Consider the following 22,631-nt stretch of genomic DNA (forward strand, 5'->3'; position numbering starts at 1 on the left):
TCAATAGAATAAGGTCACAGGCGCCCTTTATATTAAACTTTACTCTCCCACTTAAATTTAATTAAACCGCGTAAAATTCAATTTATTTAAAAAACCGGATTTTAAAAAAATAAAAATTACAAATAAACAAAAATTCAAATTATGAAGATCAATAATAAATAAACAATTCATAATTCAAATAAAATAATAAATTTATAATTTTAAAAATGTAACTTGAAATGTCGTCCACAAGATGGCGCCCTTTCGCGACAGCAACAGCGCCGCCACTAGTATAAAATCTTAAACTAAATTTCCGTCAAATCGATATTCTACTAAAATATTGACTCCACGATTGCTGTCGCAGACAAACCGTAGTAGAGCCAGACCAGACGAATAAAGAAACGAGAAACGAGAACAAGTAAAATATAAAAAAAGTTTTTAAGGTGCAACTGCGATGTGCTCTTAATTACTACAGTTTTTTATTTATTTAAATTCTTAAATTATAATATATTTATTGGGAAAATTAAACAGTTATAGTTACAGGAAAAGTAACTAGATATTAAATATATAATAAGTGACAATAAAAGACAAGAGACATGTTTGTGTCAAGTGCAGTGTTTATGCTAACACTATTTGGATTTTCACATGGAATTCCTCCAGAACCCTGGCCAATACCGACCTCATTAAATGATCATGGAGGTAATTATTATATATAAATATAAATTTACTACCGTCCCATTTATCCCATAGTTCGCTTGTTTTATTTTAGAACTTTCTCTCACCCACACAACAAAACCTAATCCCTTTTCATATAATGTCGTATCATTTTTTTTTGCTTTACTCGTTACCTGTTATGGCGATTCTGTTAAAAATTTCCACTCCAAATCAATAGCTTTTGTTAATTTTACTTATTAATGGAAATTTTTAAATTAAATATTTATTTTATACGGCATTAATTTTAAAAAAATAACCATTTTTATTTTATATTCCTGCATTAATTACTTGTCAAACAAGTTAAGATTCAATTAATATGCTTTACATTGCACAATATATACCCAAGTTTGGTATTTAATTTGCATTTCACTTACTCAATTACTACACATATGGAAAATTTTAATTTAAATAATAATTATTAGTAATTATTATGGATTTATTTAAGTGCGCTGATATGAGGATTTGTTTATGGGAAGTAAAATTTGTTGATGTATAGAAAATTATTTCATTGGGGGAATTATTGAATGAATGTTTGTTAATAATTAAGACATTTGTGAGATTATCGAATGTTTACAAAAAGTCAATAAATTTATTTAGGCCGCGAAAAGTTAAGGGGGGAAAGGGAAATACAAAAAAAAGAGGATATTTTTGTGATTTTTTTTTTGGAGTACGTTCATTATTAAAATTCTTGAAATTTGTGACATTATTAAGCATCATTTCAAAAATATTCTACTAAATTTTCGGAAAAAAATATTGAAAAATAAACCAGTGGTAGGGGGGAGAGCCGAGTCACCTAAAAAAGTATCCATGCGGTAGGCAGGATAACTCATGACTGCTGCGTCTGAAATCAAAAAACCAAAAAGATTTCTTTAGTACATAAGTTTATCTTGGATTTGAACGAAGGAATAAACAAAATATTCATTTTTGAATTTTTGGTAAAGGTGCAATCAAAAAATCCTGATTTTTGACAAAAGTTGTTCCTTTTGTTTAATTAAAAAATAAGTAGTTATTGAAAAAAAAAATCCGTTCAAATTCGAGATAAACTTATGTACTAAAGAAATCTTTTTGGTTTTTTTATTTCGGCCGAAGCAGTCATGAGTTATCCTGCCTACCGCATGGAGACTTTCTTTAGGTGACTCGGCTCTCCCCACTACCACTAGCTTAATTTTCAATATTTTTTTATGAAAATTTAGAAGAATATTCTTGAAATGATGCTTAATAATGTCACTAATTTTAAAAATTTTAATAATGAAGGTACTCTGAAAAAAAAAATCACTAAAATATCCTCTTTTTTATGATACTGAAGTTAGCCGACGTCTAATAATTTTTGGATTTTTTAAAAAACGATAAATTATAAAAAAAAAATATTGCACTTATGGTCTTTTTAATTTTCTATATGTGCATTTTTTCAGTTTCTTTTTTTCTTCAAATTTAGTTGTTCAAAATAAAATCCTAAAATGTTTAATTGTCTGCTAATTTTGGAATCATCTTTTTATTGTATCTCGAACCCCTTCCTCTCTTTAAAGTACAAAAACTATATGTACACTGAGAGAAAAAGTAACTTTTAGAAATATTGTAATCCCTTCTTACACAGAAAAAAATTATTTTTTGGCGCAAGAAAAAATTTTGAATCGTGAAATGGTAAGAAAAATATTCCTAGGACTAGAAACAATGTTTCTTGGCTCAAGAAAATTTTGCTTGCCCCAATAAAATTTTCGTATTGTGAATTTAAAGCAAAAAATTTCTTGGAGCGAGAATAAATTTTCTTAGTCAAGAAATTATTTTTTTCTGTGTAATATATATTTAGTACAAAAATTTGATGACTTCATACAAAATTATTTTTTTAATTGAAGAAATCTGAGCTCAGCTCCAATTTCGCTGATCTTTTTTTTTTGGAGTACTGTAATTAAATTTCGATTTTCTTGCTAAGAACATTATTCTTCAACTTAAATATAAAATTAATAATGTAATAATTTTTATTGATTTACTACTTAAAAATTTATTGATTTTACAAAAGTTAATTTGGTTTTTTTTTCAGTCTATGGGACTCGATAACTTCTTAATTCAAATTATCTGTAATAAATTTATTATGTTTGTCACAAAGTTTGTGCACCACATAATTCAATATTTGTTGTCGCGATAAAATAAATAACTAGTATTGGTTATTATAAATACAGAGTACAATATACATTATTGTTGAAAAACTTAAAATTATTATTAAAATAAAATCTCAATGAACAATAACATTTCTATCGTTTTAAGTAACATCACTTCTTTTGGGTTCACAATTATTTATATCCAACTCTTTTGGTTCATTATTACGTGGGAAAATCAATTGATGAGCTTTGATATTATCATTTAGGCCAACAGTGAACGATTCTTTACATATGAACAAAATGTACTTGTTACATCAACTATACTAAAGATCATTTTGAATAATGGAGTATTATTTTTATCGCTCGTTAAATGTACAGAATATTTTATTACAAATATACATTGTACAGATGTAGTTATTTAATAATTAATGAGGCTGTAGAGATTATGGAGCCATCTATTATGTTAACATGAAAGGATTTAACAATTCATTGGAACAAATATTCAGTTTGATAAGCAAAATGTTTTTTAAATATTAATTAGTATTTATTCATTTTCAATAAATTCGCCCCATATATTAGGGTGGGCAAAAAAAAAACTAATTTTTCAAGATGAGAAAAAAAAAAATTTGGTAAAGTTTGAGCTCTTAGTACTAATATGAAAAATTTCCTCTTCGTGATTTTTGATTTCCATTTAAATAACAAAGGAAAAAAAAAATTTGAATTTTGAAATTTTATACCTCGGCAATAGCTCATTGTACAGATCTCAGGATATATTTTTGTAGGAAATTAAACGCTCTACAAAAAATGACTCTTATCATTTTTTTGATAAATTTATCTATTCAAAAATTATTGGAGCTTGAAGTAAAATTTATAGTAAATTTTGAGATCTTTTTAATTTTCTGGCGAAACTATCAGACTTATCACAAAGTGTCATAAGATCTTTTTTGTAGACAATTTTATTTCCTACAAATTGTTTTTGATAAATTTTTTTCAAATTCTGCATAACTTTCTAGTTATTTACATTTTAATGTCAAGCTCTTAAAAAAAGTAGTGTTCTGATAGAGTCCATACACTGTAAAAAATCACCGGGGTAAGTTCAAGCGGTGTAGATGTTAAAATTGGCGGTGTTAAATTTCAATACCGAAAGCGGTGTAAAATTAACACCGCCGCCGGTGTAAATATTCTTTACCGGTGTTAAAATATTTTACTTTGGAAATGTGCGCTCGCGTGTTTAAGTGCGTGTGTGCGCTCGTGAGTTTGAATGCGTATGTGTGTGTGCGCGTGTTTGAGTACGTGTGTGTGTCAAGATAATTTTTGGGTTTTATAAGCTTCTCAAAGTTAATACTCTGAGCGGACGCAGTTTACACCAATTTAACACCGCCAATTTACGCCTTCTACACTGGTGTAATTTCTTTTTAACGCCGCTCTTTTTACAGTGTAGTAACTAAAGAAAAAAAAATTAGTAGTTTTTTTTGGCCCACCCTAATATATAGATATTTATAATTATTAAAAAAATTTTTTAAAAAATAAATTATTAAATAATTCATAAAAAAAAATAATTTCTCAATAAATATATTTATTAACAAAATAATAAATAACATTATCTCGTCTGTATATAATTATAATAATGTGATGATGATAGAAGCTATTTAAAGAATTTTGTACGATTTGTCACAGTTTAAAAAATAGACTAATTCTTTTTAGTTTAAAATTAACATTCTACGAATCAAAAGAGGTCTTCAAACTTAATAAAAATATTTATATATTAGTTTTGATTTATATTTTTTTTTCCCCTCTAAAAGATTTAAGTTTAGAAAGATTTAGATTTCTTAAACTTGAAATATAGTTTACTAAGTGGTATATTTTAAAAAATATAAAATTTGAAGGACGATAGTGAAAGCAACGGACACCGGATATTTTTTTATGTTTATAAAAAAAACACAATCTGATATTAGTATGAATAAATTTTAAACAACTTATAAAATAGACCTCATAAAATTTAACTAAATATCTTCATATAACTTCTTTAATTTTACAACGAAATGTACGAACTCAAAATCTCTTCTATGTTTTAAAGTTGGTATTTAAAAAAAAGGTAATTTGTTTTTTCAAAAATTGGAATTTGTTATTGTTAATTTCAGTACTACAATACTGTTATTTTTTAATGAGAAATTATCAGAGTAAATTATAAACGATGCACTCAAAATATTATGATTTTAAATTATTATAAATTTTTAATGTTAATCAGAAGGTTTTTTTTTTGAAAATAGTTAATAATTATCTGATGATTACTCATGCTCGTTTCCTGTAGCCTTTAATATTGAACGCCGTTTCACGGTACGGAAACCTTAAAATTTTTACGAACTTATTGATTTATTTTGATCCTTCATGAAGAGATATTAATGCGAGTTACAGTAAAATTTAATGGCAAGCCATAGATAGCGAACATAAATGTTCTCAAATTCTATTCAGTACATAAATATCAGTAATTACTTTTAACTTTTATAGAAGACATCGAAGTATAAATGATAGTAAAAGCAGGGTCATTTTTTATTTTTAAATTAACGAAGTCAACATAAATCTTTTTTTTTTTTTAACTCATACATAGAAAAAAAGAGATTTCTTGGCGTAAAAAAGTTTTTACTCGCCCCAAGAAAATTCTGCTTGGTTTTAGAAATTTTTTGTATTATGAATTGAATACGAAAATTTTTCGTGCGCCAAGAAAATTTTTTTTTTCGGACGAACTAAAAATCTTTTTGTAGACAGAAAAAAAAATCTTTTGATGCAAAAAAAATTTTTCATTATCAAATAAAAATAAAAATTTTCCTAGGACTATGAAAAATTTCTTAACTCAAGAAATTTTTTTCTCGCCCTAACGAAATTTTTGTTTTTAATTCATAATTTTAAAAATTTCTTGGGTCACGTAAAAATTTTCTTTGAGCGAGTAAAATTTTTTTGCGCCAAGAAATCTTTTTTTTCTATGCCTACACAGAAAGAAAATTATGGGAACTTTTGCCATGCATTATGGGAATAATTCCCATAATGGTGTTGGAATTGTACCCATACTATTATAGAGATGGTTCCCATAATATCTGGGAATAGTTCCCATAATAGTATGGGAATAGTTCCCATACCATTATGGGAACCATACCCATAATGGTAAGGGAATAGATCCTATACCAATATGGGAACCATTGCCATAATATTGTAACGAATGTGAACAATATTATGGGAATAGTTCCCACACTATTATAGGAACCATCCCTATAAAGTTATGGAAGTGGTTCCTATAATTTATGAGAATGATTCCTATAAAATATTGGGTTTATTCTTATATATTATGGGAATGATTCCCATATTATTATAGGAACAATGCCTATAAATTATAGGAACCATTCCTATAATTATAGGAACCATTCCTATAATGTTATGGCTAGCACTCCTATACTTAGAGGAACTGTTTCAAAAATTTTATAGATATATGGGAACCGTTTCCATAATTTTCTTTCCGTGTACTTTCAAAAATTTATTTAATAGTACGTCATTTTTTTGTAAGAACGATAAATCGTCAGTTTGCTATTTTTAAATCATGAATATGATTCACATTAATTTAAGAAATATTAAACAATTACAAATGAGTCACTCTATAAAAAAAATTCTGTGGTTTTAACCATAAACAACCATCGATTTTTATTACTTTTAAACTTTAAATATTCAGTAATTCCTCTAGAATTTAAATATAAATAGGATTACTACTTTGACAAACTTATAATTTATTTATCGCGACTTGAATTTCCTTAGTTTAGATCTAGAGTTATATCTCAAGTTTTAATAACACGATAATGTTGATTTTGACAAACTCGTTACTAATTTATTACAATTTAAATTTTTTAATAATTTATCATTACTATCAGCGACAAATTATTTCAAAGTTCACATGTGCAAATAAAACGTCATGTGACGATTAATTTATTATGTTCCATTTAAAAGAAACTTACACCATTTTATTTCGGAAGTATTACAGATAAATCCTTCCAATTTAAACAAAGTATTGATTTATTATCCAAAAATTACATTCAACAAAAAGAGGACTATTAGAAAGTAAACATTTTTATTAAAGAATTTATTTTTAATCAATTAAACGTTTTACTAAAAAAAAAAAAATTGATACTGAATTTCATAATATAAATAAACGAACAATAATTTTTTATTCGTTTACAATAATTTTTAAGTTAAAAAAAAAGTAAATAATATCGAATAATTTCTAAGAGCAGTTCATTCTTTTCTCTGTATCGCTCCCGTCTGAGCAAAGGTCATTTTTTTTTGTTGTACTTATTCTGAATGGAAACTTTGTCTACGTTTTTTTCCGAAATAAATGAGAACTTCCAAAAAAACGAAGCTGAAATTGCTAGATTATAGTATGGTCCATTGGTCTTTGCTTTTTATATCACGTATAGAGCTTTTATCTAAGAAAAAAACAGGGGTAGAAATAACTAGAAACTCGCTCGAGACAAAAGTATGTTTTATTGATGATTATATCAGAAAAGAAATTTTTGAATCAAGAAATATTCTTTTGTTACACAGAGAAAAAGAAACTTGAAAAAGTGTTTGAAATTATAACCCGAAATTTGGGTTTTAATGTTGGGAATTTCAAAATTATATTTACGCGCCATTTAAAATTATAATACGCGCTGAAAATTTTGAATGTTTAAGTTATGATTTTGAAGCTAAAATATTAATTTTTCCTGCATAGACAATAAATTTTAATATTAATCCTAAAATTATTGATATTTTAATTATAAATTAAAGAATTACTATTTAGAATAATAGCATTTACTGATCACTATCATTATATTACTTATCGCTTCTCGATTTATATAGAACATTTTTCTCCGTCTAATAGTAAATTGTGTGGTAAGGAATGAAAGACAATTTCAAACGAGGGTGAGATCGATTGACGCCGAAAACGAGGGCGCTATATCACACGAAGTTTGAAAACGTGTTCTATTCCCCTGTTTAGTCGGTAGGAAGTTGCATTTTTCTCTTACAGGAAAATAAGTTACACATATGCCAACTTCTCTGCAAACAATGACTAAAAGGTTGCTTTTATTTAATGAAAAAAAGTATGAAAAGTATGCATACTACGAAGAAAGGTTGGATATTATAAGCCACGTGTTAGCTACCCTTGCCTTTGGCTCGAATAGAAAATTACACACGCACATTGGAATGCCCTACTTTCCTTCCTTGATATACAATACACTATTTCATAATGACCTGCATTGGAAGTTAGTTTCAACGTCTGGAACCAGTCGAAGCCTGACAATTGAGGACCAAATAGCATTTACAAATTCAACTGACAACTTGGTTAATTAGAATGACTTATTATTATTCTGAGGTTTACAATAAGCAATACGAGTGCAATTATGAATTCTGACAGGGTAGAAATGAAGCAGAAACTAATTTAGCAGGTACACAAAAAAAGTATTTCTTGGCGCAAAAAAAAATTTACTCGCCCTAAGAAAATTTTGCATTATGAATTGAAAACGGAAATTTTCTTGAAACGAGAAAAACTTTTTTGGGGCAAGAAATAATTTCTTGCGTCAATAAATTTTCTCTAGTCTTACACTCAGAAAATTAAGTAATTGTGTTTATTATGCTTAATTTTTAATTCCAATCATCTAGAATGATTGGAACGTTTTTCAATGCAAAAATAGTTAGTGTTATAATTTTTTTTAATAGAACTAATAATTATTGGCTGATAACTTCTGCAATAAAGTTCGTAACAATTACTCTCAGGATGGTAAAAATTATAATTTCTGATGGTAACGGTTACCATCTGGATTATAAATATAACTATTTAGAATGATAATAATAATTAACTCTAGTTAACATACAGGATTGTAACAATTATTATAAATATGGTGAATATTACAATCTAGATGATTTATACAATCATCTAGATAATATTCACTACTATCGGATTGATGGTTAGTAGTTTCTATTATTTAATTTTTTGAGTGTACGAAAATTTTTATTTTCATTTCATAATACAAAATTTTTCTTGTGCCAAGAAATACTTTTTTTCTGTGCAGTAACTAAACATTTTCTACTCCAGAGAAAAATACTAACAATTTTTTACCCGCTAAATTTCGCTGATTTAAAATTGGCTGGTTTTGACTGATTAAAAAGCATTGAAACTCGCCCGAGTCAAAAAACGAATTCGGATTTAAGTCTCAAAGTTCTCAATGAGGTTTTTGAGGATCAATTTTGAATTTTAAGATTGACAACAGTGAAAAGTTATCCTAATTTAGTCCTCAAAGTAGTAGTTGCGACCAATTTTACCACCTTGAGGACTAAACTGGAGTGACATAATCTGGGTTAGAGCCTCAAATTACTCAAAACATACAGGAATAATTTTATCCGCATTTGAACCTCAAAAGTCTCATTCGTCGTATCCTCTCCCTCCTTTTTTCTATCTCAAATTGATGTACCTGAAGATCGGAACGTTTTTCGCGAAATGAAAATGAAAAAATCGAAATGAAAAGTAAAAAATCTACCGGATCTAGATTTCTGAAATGTTTCGCCCGTCAGCCAGAAATTGCAGCCTACCCCATTTACTTCTTAAGTAAAATTACATAAATTTATTTCATTTTCGTTGCACGAAAAACGTTCCGATTTTCAGGTACATTAAAATTGTTCAAAGTCCGAAGTATAACTTTTCATTCATCGAAGATTTTGAGGTCTTATAATTTAAAATCGATAAATTCGCATTTAGAACTCATAGTTCTCATTGAGGATTTGAGTACTAAAGTAGAGTTACTTTCTAAGCGGCGAATAAAACATCAAAGGAATTGAAGCTTTTGAGGACAAAACTAGAATTTGTACTTTGACTCAGGTCAAACTTCTAATGCAGATCCTAAAAAAAGACTTCTTTTGCTTACTCTATCCCTTAAAGCTATAATTACATCCTTAACCACTAACTACAGTATACTTAGTGTATATATAATATACTTATTGTAATAATGATATCTTTTGATGATACAGTACCTCACTTGGATCTGGAGAGCGTCGACAGCGGTTATCATGGACTCGTTAAAGAAAACGAAACTCTAGTTGAAGTAACACCGCAAATACGTGCCCTGGGAGCTAAAATATGTTCATATCGTATTGCTAATAAACACCACGGAGATGCGCCTTTCGAGATTATTGTTAAAGAAAAAGGAATAGCTGTATTACGTGCATTACGTGTACTAAATTGTGAAAAACGCCGCAATTATAAATTCGATATCGCTGCTGTTGCCTGCAATGGTGCACAATCTGAAAAGTAGGTCTTATATTTTACCATTCACACTCACATTCATTATTTTATTCCACCAAATATTACGTACTAAAATAAATACTCTATACATTTATTAATTACAAGTATTTATTTTTTAATAAAAACTGACGTATCTAAAAATAAAAAAATATTTCTCTGTTTTAATTAAATATTCGATAACAAAATAAAATAAAATTGAATCAAAGTTAATTTTTAAATTCCCGTCACTTGAATTAAACTCTTTTTTTTTTTCATTCTTTTTTTACAGTGCAACCGTTCATATAACAGTAATTGATGTAAACGAATATGCGCCGCAATTTTTACAACCAGCGTACGTGAGTACAGTAGATGAGGGTCGTTTGTACGAAGAAGTTGTCCGAGTTGAAGCATCAGATCGTGACTGCACACCTAAATTTGGGGATGTATGTAAATATGAAATATTAACAGCTGATCAGCCTTTTGTTATCGACAATGAAGGAGCGATTCGCAACACAGAGCCACTGGACTACGAACGTTCACACAATTATATATTGAGTGTCGTTGCTTACGATTGTGGAATGAAACAATCAGCGCCAGCGATGGTTACCGTTAAAGTAAACCGTGTATGTTCACCTGGATGGCGCGGAATACCTGAACGCGTTGATTATGCCGCGGGTGCTGGACCACAGCCACTGATACCTTCAGCACGGCTCGAGTTGTGCGACGCGCCATGTTTGCTGCGTAATTTGAGGGCCACACTGACACTGGCTACTGATCACATTGGCAAGGGTTGCGACCGTGATACTTACGGCGTAAGGAGCCAGCGTAAATTATGCGGTGCATCTCGTGACAGTGTTGACTTACTTCCCACTCCGGGACCTACTACCCCTTGGACTGCGAGCTTGTCGCGAGATGAAGGCCGTGAAGCTGATGAAATTTTTGAATTTGACGGAAGCGTTTCTGCGGCTATTGTTCCTGCTGATGTTCTTGACCATGCACTCGCTCAGAAATTCACGATTGGAGTTTGGATTAAACACCGACCTCGTCCACGACAAGACCCACATGTCAAAGAACATATTTTGTGTGCTGCTGATGATCATAGTAAGTTTTTTCCTTATTAATTTATTTTATAACAAATTAGATAAAGTGTAAGGTAAGAAACCCAATACCCGGTCACTTTTCATCAGAGTAATTTGAGAGCTTACAGAAAATAATGTTAGCTTTTCATTTTTCATACGTAATTATTAAGGCTGAAGTATGAAATATCATAAGTTCAAGTTAAATGTTATAAAAATGTTTAATTATTATTAATGTTTGAAATAAACTAAATCCGCCGGTAGGCAATCATGAAAAAACGCTCGGTACTAGTATTCGATCGAGCAAATCCCTGATACTCTATCGGGGATAAATATATACACTAATTATGATAACCGTAATAATAAAAAATTAACAATGCACTTTGTTGTTAATATTTAACTATTATACCTATGCAGTACATACATATTTAAACATAGATTTATAGATAATGAAATTTGAAAATAAAAAATATGGAAATCGGTTGATCCTGGGGGCCAGCCCCGAAACCCCGCCATTTTCGAGCTCTTTAAGCTCGGCAATACCTGCGAACACTTTTGTATTTTCAAGCTCGAAAAAAGTCATGTATAGGGACAAGATTTTTGCCTTGATTTCGAATGAATGGTTAGAATGTTTGATATTACGGCGAAAATATTGGTATTATAAAAAAAGTTTTTGAACAAAAGTTGTAGGAAACTTAATTTTCTAAAAAAAAATGTCTCTTATGATTTTTTTATACGACCAACATTTTCACCGCAATTCCAAAATTAAGATTCATAATGAATGATTCAAATTTTTGATAATTATGAAAATCATAATTTTGAAATTACGGCTTTCGTATTAGTCCTATGAAAAAATTATAAGAGATATTTTTTTTATAAAATTAAATTTTGAACAACTTTTATTTGAAAATTTTTTTTATACGGCCAATATTTTCGCCGCAATTCCAAAATTAAGATTCATAATGAATGGTTCAAATTTTGATAATTCCTATTAGTTCTATAAAAAAATTATAAGAGACATTTTTTTCATAAAATTAAATTTCCTACAACTTTTGTTTAAAAAATTTTTTTATACGACCAATATTTCTGCCGTAATACCCAAAATTTGACAACATCAATTATTAATTGTTATTTTTGAATCAAAGCTAAAATCCCGACTCTAGTCATGTACCTGAAGATCGGAACGTTTTCTGCAGAACGAAAATAAAAAACCAAAATGCCATTTAAAAAATCTACTGGATCTAAATTTTGAAATGTTTCGTATAGGCGCTAATATATCGGCCGAAAATTGCAATCTACCTCCAACAACCCCGTTAGCAGTCAAATTACACAGTTTTCATTTTCGTTGCGCGAAAAACGTTCCGATCTTCAGATACATAAAAAATCAGGTTTCGTATTAATCTCCAAGAATTCAAAAAATTAAAAATAATCACTGAGAATAATTTTTTAACGTTTTCCTCTCAATTATGCTTAATAAATTCAATGTTTTGGGACAGAAACTAATAGAAATGATCAAGATGAAGAGTTAAATGAGATTTGAATCAAACCAAAAATTTAATGTATGAAACATCCGGGAAAAAATGAGGACGATTGTTATTTTTAAATATTGCACCGCCGATATCTTTTGAACTAATAGACCGCTTTTGAAGCTTAAGGTGACATTCGACGCAGGTTTTTAGTCTCTAACCCTGGAAATTTTTGAAAATAAGCAATTTAACGTTTTTAATCTTATTTGGAAGAAAACACTTTTTTGAAACTTTTATTGATAGTGATATCTCTTGAATAAATGATACAATTTTGATGGTTGAGGTGGCATTCGACGCGGCTTGTAGAGTTTCATAGCTGATTAGATTTTGGAATCGATCCATAGAATAGAGGAGAAGTTATTTTTGAAAAACACTTTTTCAGAAATTTTATTTTTCAAATAATTAAAAAAATCATAAATCCGTTCAAAAGTTATAGAATATTTATACACGTACATGCATACATACTTACACTTGGAAATCATCTCGAAATTAGTCAGAAGCTTCCTAAGCAAAACATCGAGATCTGTTCAAATCTCAGTTTTCGAAAATCGGAACGAAAAGTAATTTCTCTTTTTTTTTAATTTAAATTTTCCACGCGGGAAGTTAAAAAAAATAACAATCAGTCCATGAAACAAAGTGCATTGTTAAATCTTTCTTGAACTAACAATTTTTCTTATCTGAGTCACTCTGATAAATATAAAATGAACGTTTAATGTTTGAAAATAAATTTTAAGCAGAGATAAAAAAAGTGTGCAAATCATTACGAATAGTTTGCTGTGTATATTAACAAGATCAAGTACTAGTTCAACAAATCCAACAAATTAAACCTAGACTAGATCAGATAATTTAAAAGAGCAAACAACATAATAAGACATTCTATCGATTTTAATCTCTTAGATAAATCAACAAAGAATTTTATCAATTCGTTTATATTTCACTAGGATTTGAATTTCCCTGATAAATGTTTAAAATTTTATTTTCTCCGCTTATATTGCATAAAAAAAATATACGTCGATGCTTGGGAATTTGATTAAAATGCATTTTTTTTTCTTTTCAAATATTCAAATTTTTTAGTGATGGATTTAAATTAAACAATAGTTATTTTGTATAACAATCGCATATAAATATACATTTCATTGAAACTGACCGGGTATTGGGTCTGCCTTAATGAAAATTTAAAAAAAAGTTTAAATCTAAAGCTCAGGAAAAAATATTAAACACAAAAATACATAAATTTAATTAAGCCTATCGTGTCGAGAGAGTATTTGCAGTTTATTTATTTTTTTTTTGGAGCTTACCAAGTCCGGCTTTATTAGTGTACAAGGGAAGTCTACCGAAAGTGAGCGCGATTATCGATTCGATGACTAAGCTTTGCTGTCCTTAGTGTTTTTAAATCCTGCTTTTCTCAAAAACTCATAAAAATGCCAACATAAATAGTAATAAAAATAAAAATAAAGTCGTAAATAAAAAAAAAATGTTGAAACTAAGTCATGAATAAAAAAAAAAAACAATTAAAAAACTTTATTAAAATTTAATCACATTGTTGAGAAAGGTTTTAAAAAAATTTTAAACTCAAACATAAGTCTTGAACTTTATTAGCAAGAAAAGTGTACGTACCGAGTTGCTACGATCAGTTTAATTAATTTTAAACATAAAAAGCACAACTCGAGATGAACTCTCTGTAAACTATCTGTCTCTTAATTTATTTAAAACTAAAACTGAAACTAAAAACAAAAATTATTTCCAGTAAAATTATATTTATTAATTAATTAATGAAAATGATACTGAAGTTGACCGACATCTACACGGAGAAAATTCAGCTCAAAATTAAATAATAATTACAACGACAATTAAAAATTTGCAATCTCAAATAAAAAATGACAACCCATAAAAAAAATTACGATGATTAGTAGAAAATTAATTTTTTATTTAAATTATTAATATCTAGATTGTAATTTTCACTTATCATAATAATTACGATCCTAAGTAGAGACAATTACTTAAAAAATTCAAAAATTGCTCACAATATTAATAATTTTTATTTCAAGTTGTAATTTTTATTTTATTTAAAACTAAAACGCTTTTATCACACTAAATAAAAAGTACAATTATATCAACAAAAATATTATTTTAAATTCTATAATAATTATCATTCGACATTAAAAAATTTTATCTAAAATTAAAAATTACAATAAACATAAAAAATTACTGTCATTTGTAAAAAATTCAAGTTAACTGTAAAAATTACATTAAAGCTTCGTTAAGATTTCACTTGGAAAAAATAAATATTTACTTATTCATATAAAAATAGTTAAACCGGGTGGACACGAATTGGGAAAATCGGGAATTATCAGGGAATTTAATGCAACCGGGAAATATCATGGAAATGTCAGGGAATTTCGAAAAGTATCCGGGAATTAAATTGTAACAGTTCAAAATTTAAAAAATTTTCAATTATACACTAGTTTAAAAAATTAAGGGATATTAGAAAAATTTCAAATTTTAAAGTGATTTTCAACAGGTTGTAATTCGAAGGAAAATGGTCAAACGACAAAAACAAAAAAGGCAAATTATAGCTTCAAGTGTCTAGTTTTCCGATCTAGTCTTTAAATTTCTTTATTATGTGCGGTTCCGGAGTAATTTTAAGAAAACTATCGAAAAAGATATTGACCAAATTTTTGCTTATCTGAAATTGATTTTTAATTGCTCCGGAACCGTGCATAATAAAAATAATTAAAGACCCAGATCAAAAAACTAGACCCTTAAAGCTACCGTTTGACTTTTTTTGCACATCTCAAGCGCGAAAGCGCTAGGGGTGCTTTACTGACGGTTCTTCCTCGTTGACAATTTTTATTGTACGACCATTTTCCTTCGAGTTACTAACTGTTGAAAATTACTAAAAAATTTGAAATTTTTTTAGTATCCCGTAATTTTTGTAACCAGTGTATTTTTAATTTATTTAAATTATAAAATTTCTTATTAAATATTTTAACTTATACATTTTTAACATCGAATAATCAAAAGTAGACAATATTAATTCATTTCATTGCCATTTTTTCTGGTTTCTCACATGATTTAATTATCAAAGTTAATTATTAAAAATGAAAATATAATAAAAACTTTGAATATCTAAATGATACGAATGAAATTTCTAAATCCGGGAAAAATGTGAAAAACTTTACTGGAAAATCGGGAAATATCAGGGAATTTTGAAATCATTTCTTTGTGGCCACCCTGTTTAACTAATATTTACTCAGTACAATAGGAAAAAGTATTGGTACATTATAATTTTTATTTCGTCGCTAGTAAATTTTATTTTGAATGCAGTAATTTTTATAATCAACAGAAATTATTATTCTAAATATGCTGTAATTTTTTCTTTGAGTTCTGTGAAAGTTTTGATTTTTTTTAACGTTTTGAGATTACATCTAGGATTGTAATTTTTTTTTCAAACTTAGTAAAAATTCTTTAATTTTTTTCTCCGTGTAATAATTTTTTAATTTTTCCAACAATGATAACAAAAAAATATTTAACAATGATAACAAAAAAATGCAGCTATAGTTTTTTAAATTCTCTACATGCGCATATTTTATTTTTTTTATTTTTTAACTGGTGATGAAAATAAAAATCCTAAAATTTTTAATTGCCTGTTAACTTCAGAATCATTAATAAAAAGGGTAATAATAATAAAATGATAAATGTATTTTTAGAAATGAACCGTCACCACTATGCATTTTTCATCCGCAACTGTCGTCTGATTCTCCTCCTACGTCGTGATTTCTCTGAAGGCGACCCCAACATCTTCCGGCCAGCGGAGTGGCGTTGGAAACTACCCCAGGTATGTGATGACAGATGGCACCATTTCGCCGTACAAGTTGACTTTCCACGCGTATCACTGTTTGTCGATGGCGAAGAATGGGCATCTGATGAAAAGAACCCCGAGGTAATAGACGACTGGCCATTGCATCCAGCGAAAGGTGTCAATACAACTCTTGTAGTCGGTGCCTGTTGGCAGGGAACAGATAACAAAACAAAACATCATTTCCGTGGTTATTTAGCTGGTTTATCTGTCTTAGTAGGACGGAATGAAAAATCACAAGTATTGACCTGTTTACGTCGTTGTCAAGAGGGTATACACATACCGTCTATGGAATTATTACAGCCAGGTACACAATTACGTACAAATTCCGACTTAACAGAAGTACGTATTGACGGTGACAATCATACAAACGTTGAAATACTACTGCGTCGTGTTGGCTACACAAATACTCGTCGTTTTCCAACACCTGGACGACGTAATTTCCGTATTGACACAACAATTGTATGTGAAGGCAGTGAATCACATCCACTACAAATACCCTCAGTGCAATCATATGTTACAGTATTACCACCACCACGTCCTGGTATAACTGTTAATGGTACTGCGTATGTTGCACGTGAATATGCTGATTTTCGTTTAGGTGTACGTATATTCCCCGACGCTAAAGTAACTGCTGGTACAGCAGCACGTTTAGATGCATGTGCTGTCAGTGTTTATCCAAGTTTAAATCCTGATCATGAATCACTTGGATTACCAACCGATGCACTACATCAATTTCATTCAATAACATCACGAATTGATCGTGATGGTGTCGTATTATCTGGTGCTGATACACCATACAAGTATCAACAATTAATACGTTTGATAACTTATACTAATCGTAAACCGGCGTACTATCTTGACCGTGTATTTAAATTAACGTGCTCTGAGTTGAGCGGTAGATTTGCTAGCAATGAGTACGTCCAGACATTGGCTGTCATACATCCTAAAGAAAAACCAACAGCATCACCAACAGCCCAGTCACCCTCACACTCAACGCCGGAGATTCCACCAATTGTTAAAATACTTGAGCCAATTCAGGGACACGTTCAGTTGTCACGTCATCATGCTGATACTTCTGATGAATATTCAACGAGTCAATTACATGACGGCCATACATTAATTGGCGCTAGTGGTAGCAGTCATTCAATAACAATTATTGCAGCTATTTGTATTGGATTTTTAATGCTCCTGGCTGTTATTGGGTTCAAACGCGTGCGTGGAGCTGCGTCGGCAGCTAAACAACGGTGTGCAGTTGGTGGTGATGAATTGACTACCGAAACTGAGATGGCTTGGGATGATTCTGCCCTTGCTATTACTGTTAATCCGATGGATCGCTTGAATGATAATAATGAATCACATAATAACGGGAACAGAGATGACGGTGATGATGAATCTGGATCGTCAGACACTGATGATGATTCATTTCGCGACGATGATTTAGACACTAGTGATTGTGATAATGATTGTGACTTGAATCACGCTAGACATACCCGTCATCACAATGCCCCGCATCATGATCTTGAGTGGGATCATCGTGATGTTTAAAAGTATCTTTAATAATCATTTGTAAAATCATCATAACGGTATTAAGACGAGTACTCTGTTTTAAATTTTAATATTTATGAAGCTATTGCTTCTGTGCCCTTTTCATTTGTCAGCTCAACGTTTATACTGAAAAAATAAATAAGTGATCCGAATAATTGATCACTTTATTTTTATTATTTTATTAAATATGAATCTTTTTATTTTATAACTTTTGAAATCATAAAATATCTCAATGATTATTCAATCTTTTTTTTTTAGATAAAACTTTTATCTATGTTTCGAATAAGAATTGATGTATTTATACATTTAAAAATTGGATTATATTTTTTAAACTTTTTATTTCGAATAATAAAATATTGCGGGAAATTTAAAATATTTAAAATTGAGATATTTTAAATATTTAAAGTTGAGATATTTTACTTTAAAATTTATAAAATAAAAATTTTATATTCAATAATAATAATATATGTGGAAAAAATACTCGGATATAATTACAAATGAACATTTTTATATGATCATATATAAAAAAATCGCCTTATCTGACCATGCATGATCATATCTGGTATATGTGGTCATATATAATCAAGCCTGATTATATATATTCATATATGATAAGATACGATCATATCTGACATCAAATGTGACCAGGTATTATTATATATGATCGGGTATTATATCTGATATCATCATATATGATCATACCTGATCAGATTAAAATTTGAACATGACCATAAATGATCATATATAACCTGATATCAATTTAAATATATATTTGATCATGACGGAAATCATATATGATATCATGTGTAGTCATATATAATCATGCCTGATCACATATATCCATATATGATCAGATACGATAATATCTGACATCAAATATGACCAGGTATTATTATATATGGTGGGGTATTACATCTGACATCATATGTGATCATGTATGATGTTATACCTGATCAGATTTTTATTCAAACGACCATAAATGATCATATAACCTAATATCTGAGCAATTTAAATACATGTGATCATGTCGGCAATCGTATATGATCATATCTAGTATCATATGTGGTCATATATTATCATATCTGACATCATGTATGGTCATATATACTATAATAAAATTTAGATGAAATATATGTGAAGCCAAACTATTCGTAGCGTGATTGGTCGAAAGCGAAAAAACATATGATCACTTATTATATCTGATATCATATGTGATCATGTATGATGTTATATATGATCATACCTGATCATATATATCCATTTATGATTGGATACGATCATATCTGACATCAAATATGATCAGGTATTATTATATATGATGGGGTATTATATGTGATATCATATGTGATCATGTATGATGTTACGTATGATCATATTTGATCAGATTTTCATTCAAACGACCATAAATGATTATATAACCTAATATCTGATCAACTTGAACATATGATCATATCGGAGTATTTTTTTCCTGAAATAAATAATTTAAATACAACCTAGAGCTGAAATTCGTTTATTTTTTACGACGTTATTGATTAGACTAGTGGGCACTAAACCGAGAAGACAATTAAATAAATTTAAAATAAAAAAAGGAAAGAAATGATGATTGATGATTGATTAATGATAAGAGATGTAGAAGCGTCGTATATCCGTCCCTATAGATGGAATTTTTAAGTATAAAAAAAAATAATTATTAATTAAATACCACAAAGTTAGTACTCCGCTTAAGCACCGAATTAAAAAAAAACGTAAACTAAAAAAAAATTTATAAGTAAAGAGCGCACGCTTATTTAATTAGATTTCTATTCACACGTCTTATGACGATAGATTGAATACAATAAATGACGCGAAAAAATAATTTTTAAAATCAATAATCGTAAAGTCATCCATATTTACAATAACAAAAAACAAAAAATATATATACTAATAAACAATGTTTCATATAATTAATTGCCTTTTTACAATTCATACTCGAGATAAATATTTTTTTTATGCCTCAATATTTACTTTTAGATAAACAAAGGATTTAACTTTTAAATGTATAAGTAGAGATAATGTATTTGCAATTTAATTTTTTAGTACTTGTTATTATTGAAAAAAAAAAGCAAAAAAAAAAGAGAAAAAAAAAACAAACAAATCCTTTTAAAATTTTTTAAAATACAAACATGACACGACTGATTCACTTGAAATTACATTAAAGAGAATCGACGCTTGACCTAAATTTATCTCATCGATTGTCCTCCATTCGAACACGTAAATATTTTTTAAAACTTCATTTCACGCAATTTAAATGATAATTATTATTTTTTAATATAATTTATTTATTATCGTTAATTGGAACGAATTAATGAGGGTAACAATCGTGGGATTGAAATTTAAAATCCTTTATTTTAAATAAATCCGGTGTTGGTAGTAACAGGCAGAGCCTTGGCCATATTTAAAATATTGAATAAATAATTAAAAATAAAATAATAATGAGTATTTAAATGAAATGAACAAAAGAAAATAATAACAAACGCTTGCCTATTAATTAATACTTGAGTTGAATCTCGCATTTTTGCACGGTATTACTTCTTAAGTGATACTTTTAACTCTTATTAGCTATAGTTAGTAATATATATATATATATATATATATATATATATATGTATATATAAATTTATATATGTATATATATATATTATATATGAATAAATATATGATGGCGTATTGTCGGGTATCTTATATATGATAGTGCTTTACCGTACGTATGGTATAATGTCATATCCATATACATATATGTGTATAGGGTATATATGCATATATTGAGTACTGTTTTTTTATTTTTGGTTTTATTATTATTGAGTATTAAAATTAGTATGTATTTTTTTTTATAGTTGATGGAATATAATCCATTTTTGTACTTTGATTCCGGAGTGCATAAAATTTTTTGTTTTAATTTTCAACTGATTGAAAAATATTTTATTTTGAATTTAAAAACAAAAAAGTGAAATTTACAAATTTAATTTTTATGTAAGTGTAAATAAATAATTTCTCCCAGTGAATAAAAATCAAATTTTTTTCAAGTCAATATTTAAAAAAAAATAATAAAAAAGAATTGAAAATTTTTTTATTTTATTTTTTCATACGAAAGTTAACTTTTTTCTTCAGGAATAATTCGAATTATTCAAATAATTAAAAAATTTTTAATTTACAAATTGCAGGAAAATTAAACTTAAAGTTTTTTCTGTAAAAATAAAAATTGTAAATTTTATTTTTAATTGTAAATAAATAATTTTTAATGTCCCAGTGAAAGAAAATTAAATTTTTTTCAAGTCAATATTCAAAATTTTTGAAATTTTATTTTTTCATACGAATTAATTTTCTTCAGTAATAATTCGAATTATCGAAATAATTAAAAATTTTTTAATTTACAAATTGCAGGAAAGAGAAAGGAAAATCAAAGTTTTTCCTCTAAAACCAAAAATTTTTAATTTTATTTGTAATTGTAAATATCCCAGTGAATGAAAATCAAATTTTTTTCGTCAATATTAAAAATTTTTGAAATTTTATTTTTTCATATGAAAGTGAATTTTCTTCAGTAATAATTCAAATTATCAAAATCTTTAAAAAAAATTTTATTTACAAATTGCAGGAAAAAAAGTGAATTCAAAATTAATATTTTTTTTCTAAAGCCGAATATTTATTTGTAATTGTAAATAAATAATTTAAAATATCCCAGTGAATTTTAAAAGTATATTAACAAAAAAAAAAAATTTCACGACTAAAATATCTATAAAATATAAATATTTAAAAATAATATTCTCTTCATAACTTTATCTCAGAGTACCTGAGTTCCAGTTTCGTTATTCCATTATCACTAGCTAGCAAAAAAATAAAGATAACAGTACTGTTTATATGCATGTATACATTAGATGTGTATATATATGCGCGTGTGTGCATGTATATACATTTAACGTATAATCCATTAATGCCATGAAAAATGAAATTATTATTATTAGATACATACATAAAATTATATATACATCCATACATGCATATACATGTATGTATGTAATATATACCTACATATACATTTATATCCGTTCATAACTTTTTCTAAAGTATTTATACATTTACACGAACAAATAAAACCTGAGTGTTCATTTTTATTCTTTAATCATTTTACGTTTTTTACATCCATCCTTTATTTTATTATTTTTTATCTCACCAATGAATGGATTAAATATATATGTATAACTTCATTTCATTAATATAATGTCCTATTAATATATAATTATAATTATTTTTTTGTGTATGACTATCAATATTATTATATTATACATTAATATAATAATGTCATAAAACAAATTTATTTTTTAAATATGCATATCATATCATTTTTATAAGGACGCACTGTCCATTTTTAAATACATAAAATAATAATAATAAATTAATGAGAATTAATTATTTCATAAATTGAAAACAGTTTTTTTATTACGAGTGTCAATGTAGCAGACATACAAATTTAAAATTTAAAATAAATAGAGTAAATAATTG

The 22,631-nt window shown here is 27.9% G+C and overlaps 1 protein-coding gene across 1 annotated transcript; it reads left to right on the top strand.

The window, feature by feature from the left end:
* Window positions 1–331: 331 nt before the first annotated feature.
* Window positions 332–20,261, top strand: LOC130674286 (calsyntenin-1). Its single transcript, XM_057479580.1, has 4 exons — window positions 332–678; window positions 9,834–10,113; window positions 10,376–11,187; window positions 16,399–20,261. The coding sequence occupies exons 1-4, from the start codon at window positions 576–578 to the stop codon at window positions 18,093–18,095; spliced, it is 2,892 nt and encodes a 963-aa protein (XP_057335563.1). The 5' UTR covers window positions 332–575; the 3' UTR covers window positions 18,096–20,261.
* Window positions 20,262–22,631: the final 2,370 nt, after the last annotated feature.

The sequence above is a fragment of the Microplitis mediator genome, chromosome 9, assembly GCF_029852145.1.
Source record: "Microplitis mediator isolate UGA2020A chromosome 9, iyMicMedi2.1, whole genome shotgun sequence".
Classification (NCBI taxonomy): Eukaryota; Metazoa; Arthropoda; class Insecta; order Hymenoptera; family Braconidae; genus Microplitis; species Microplitis mediator.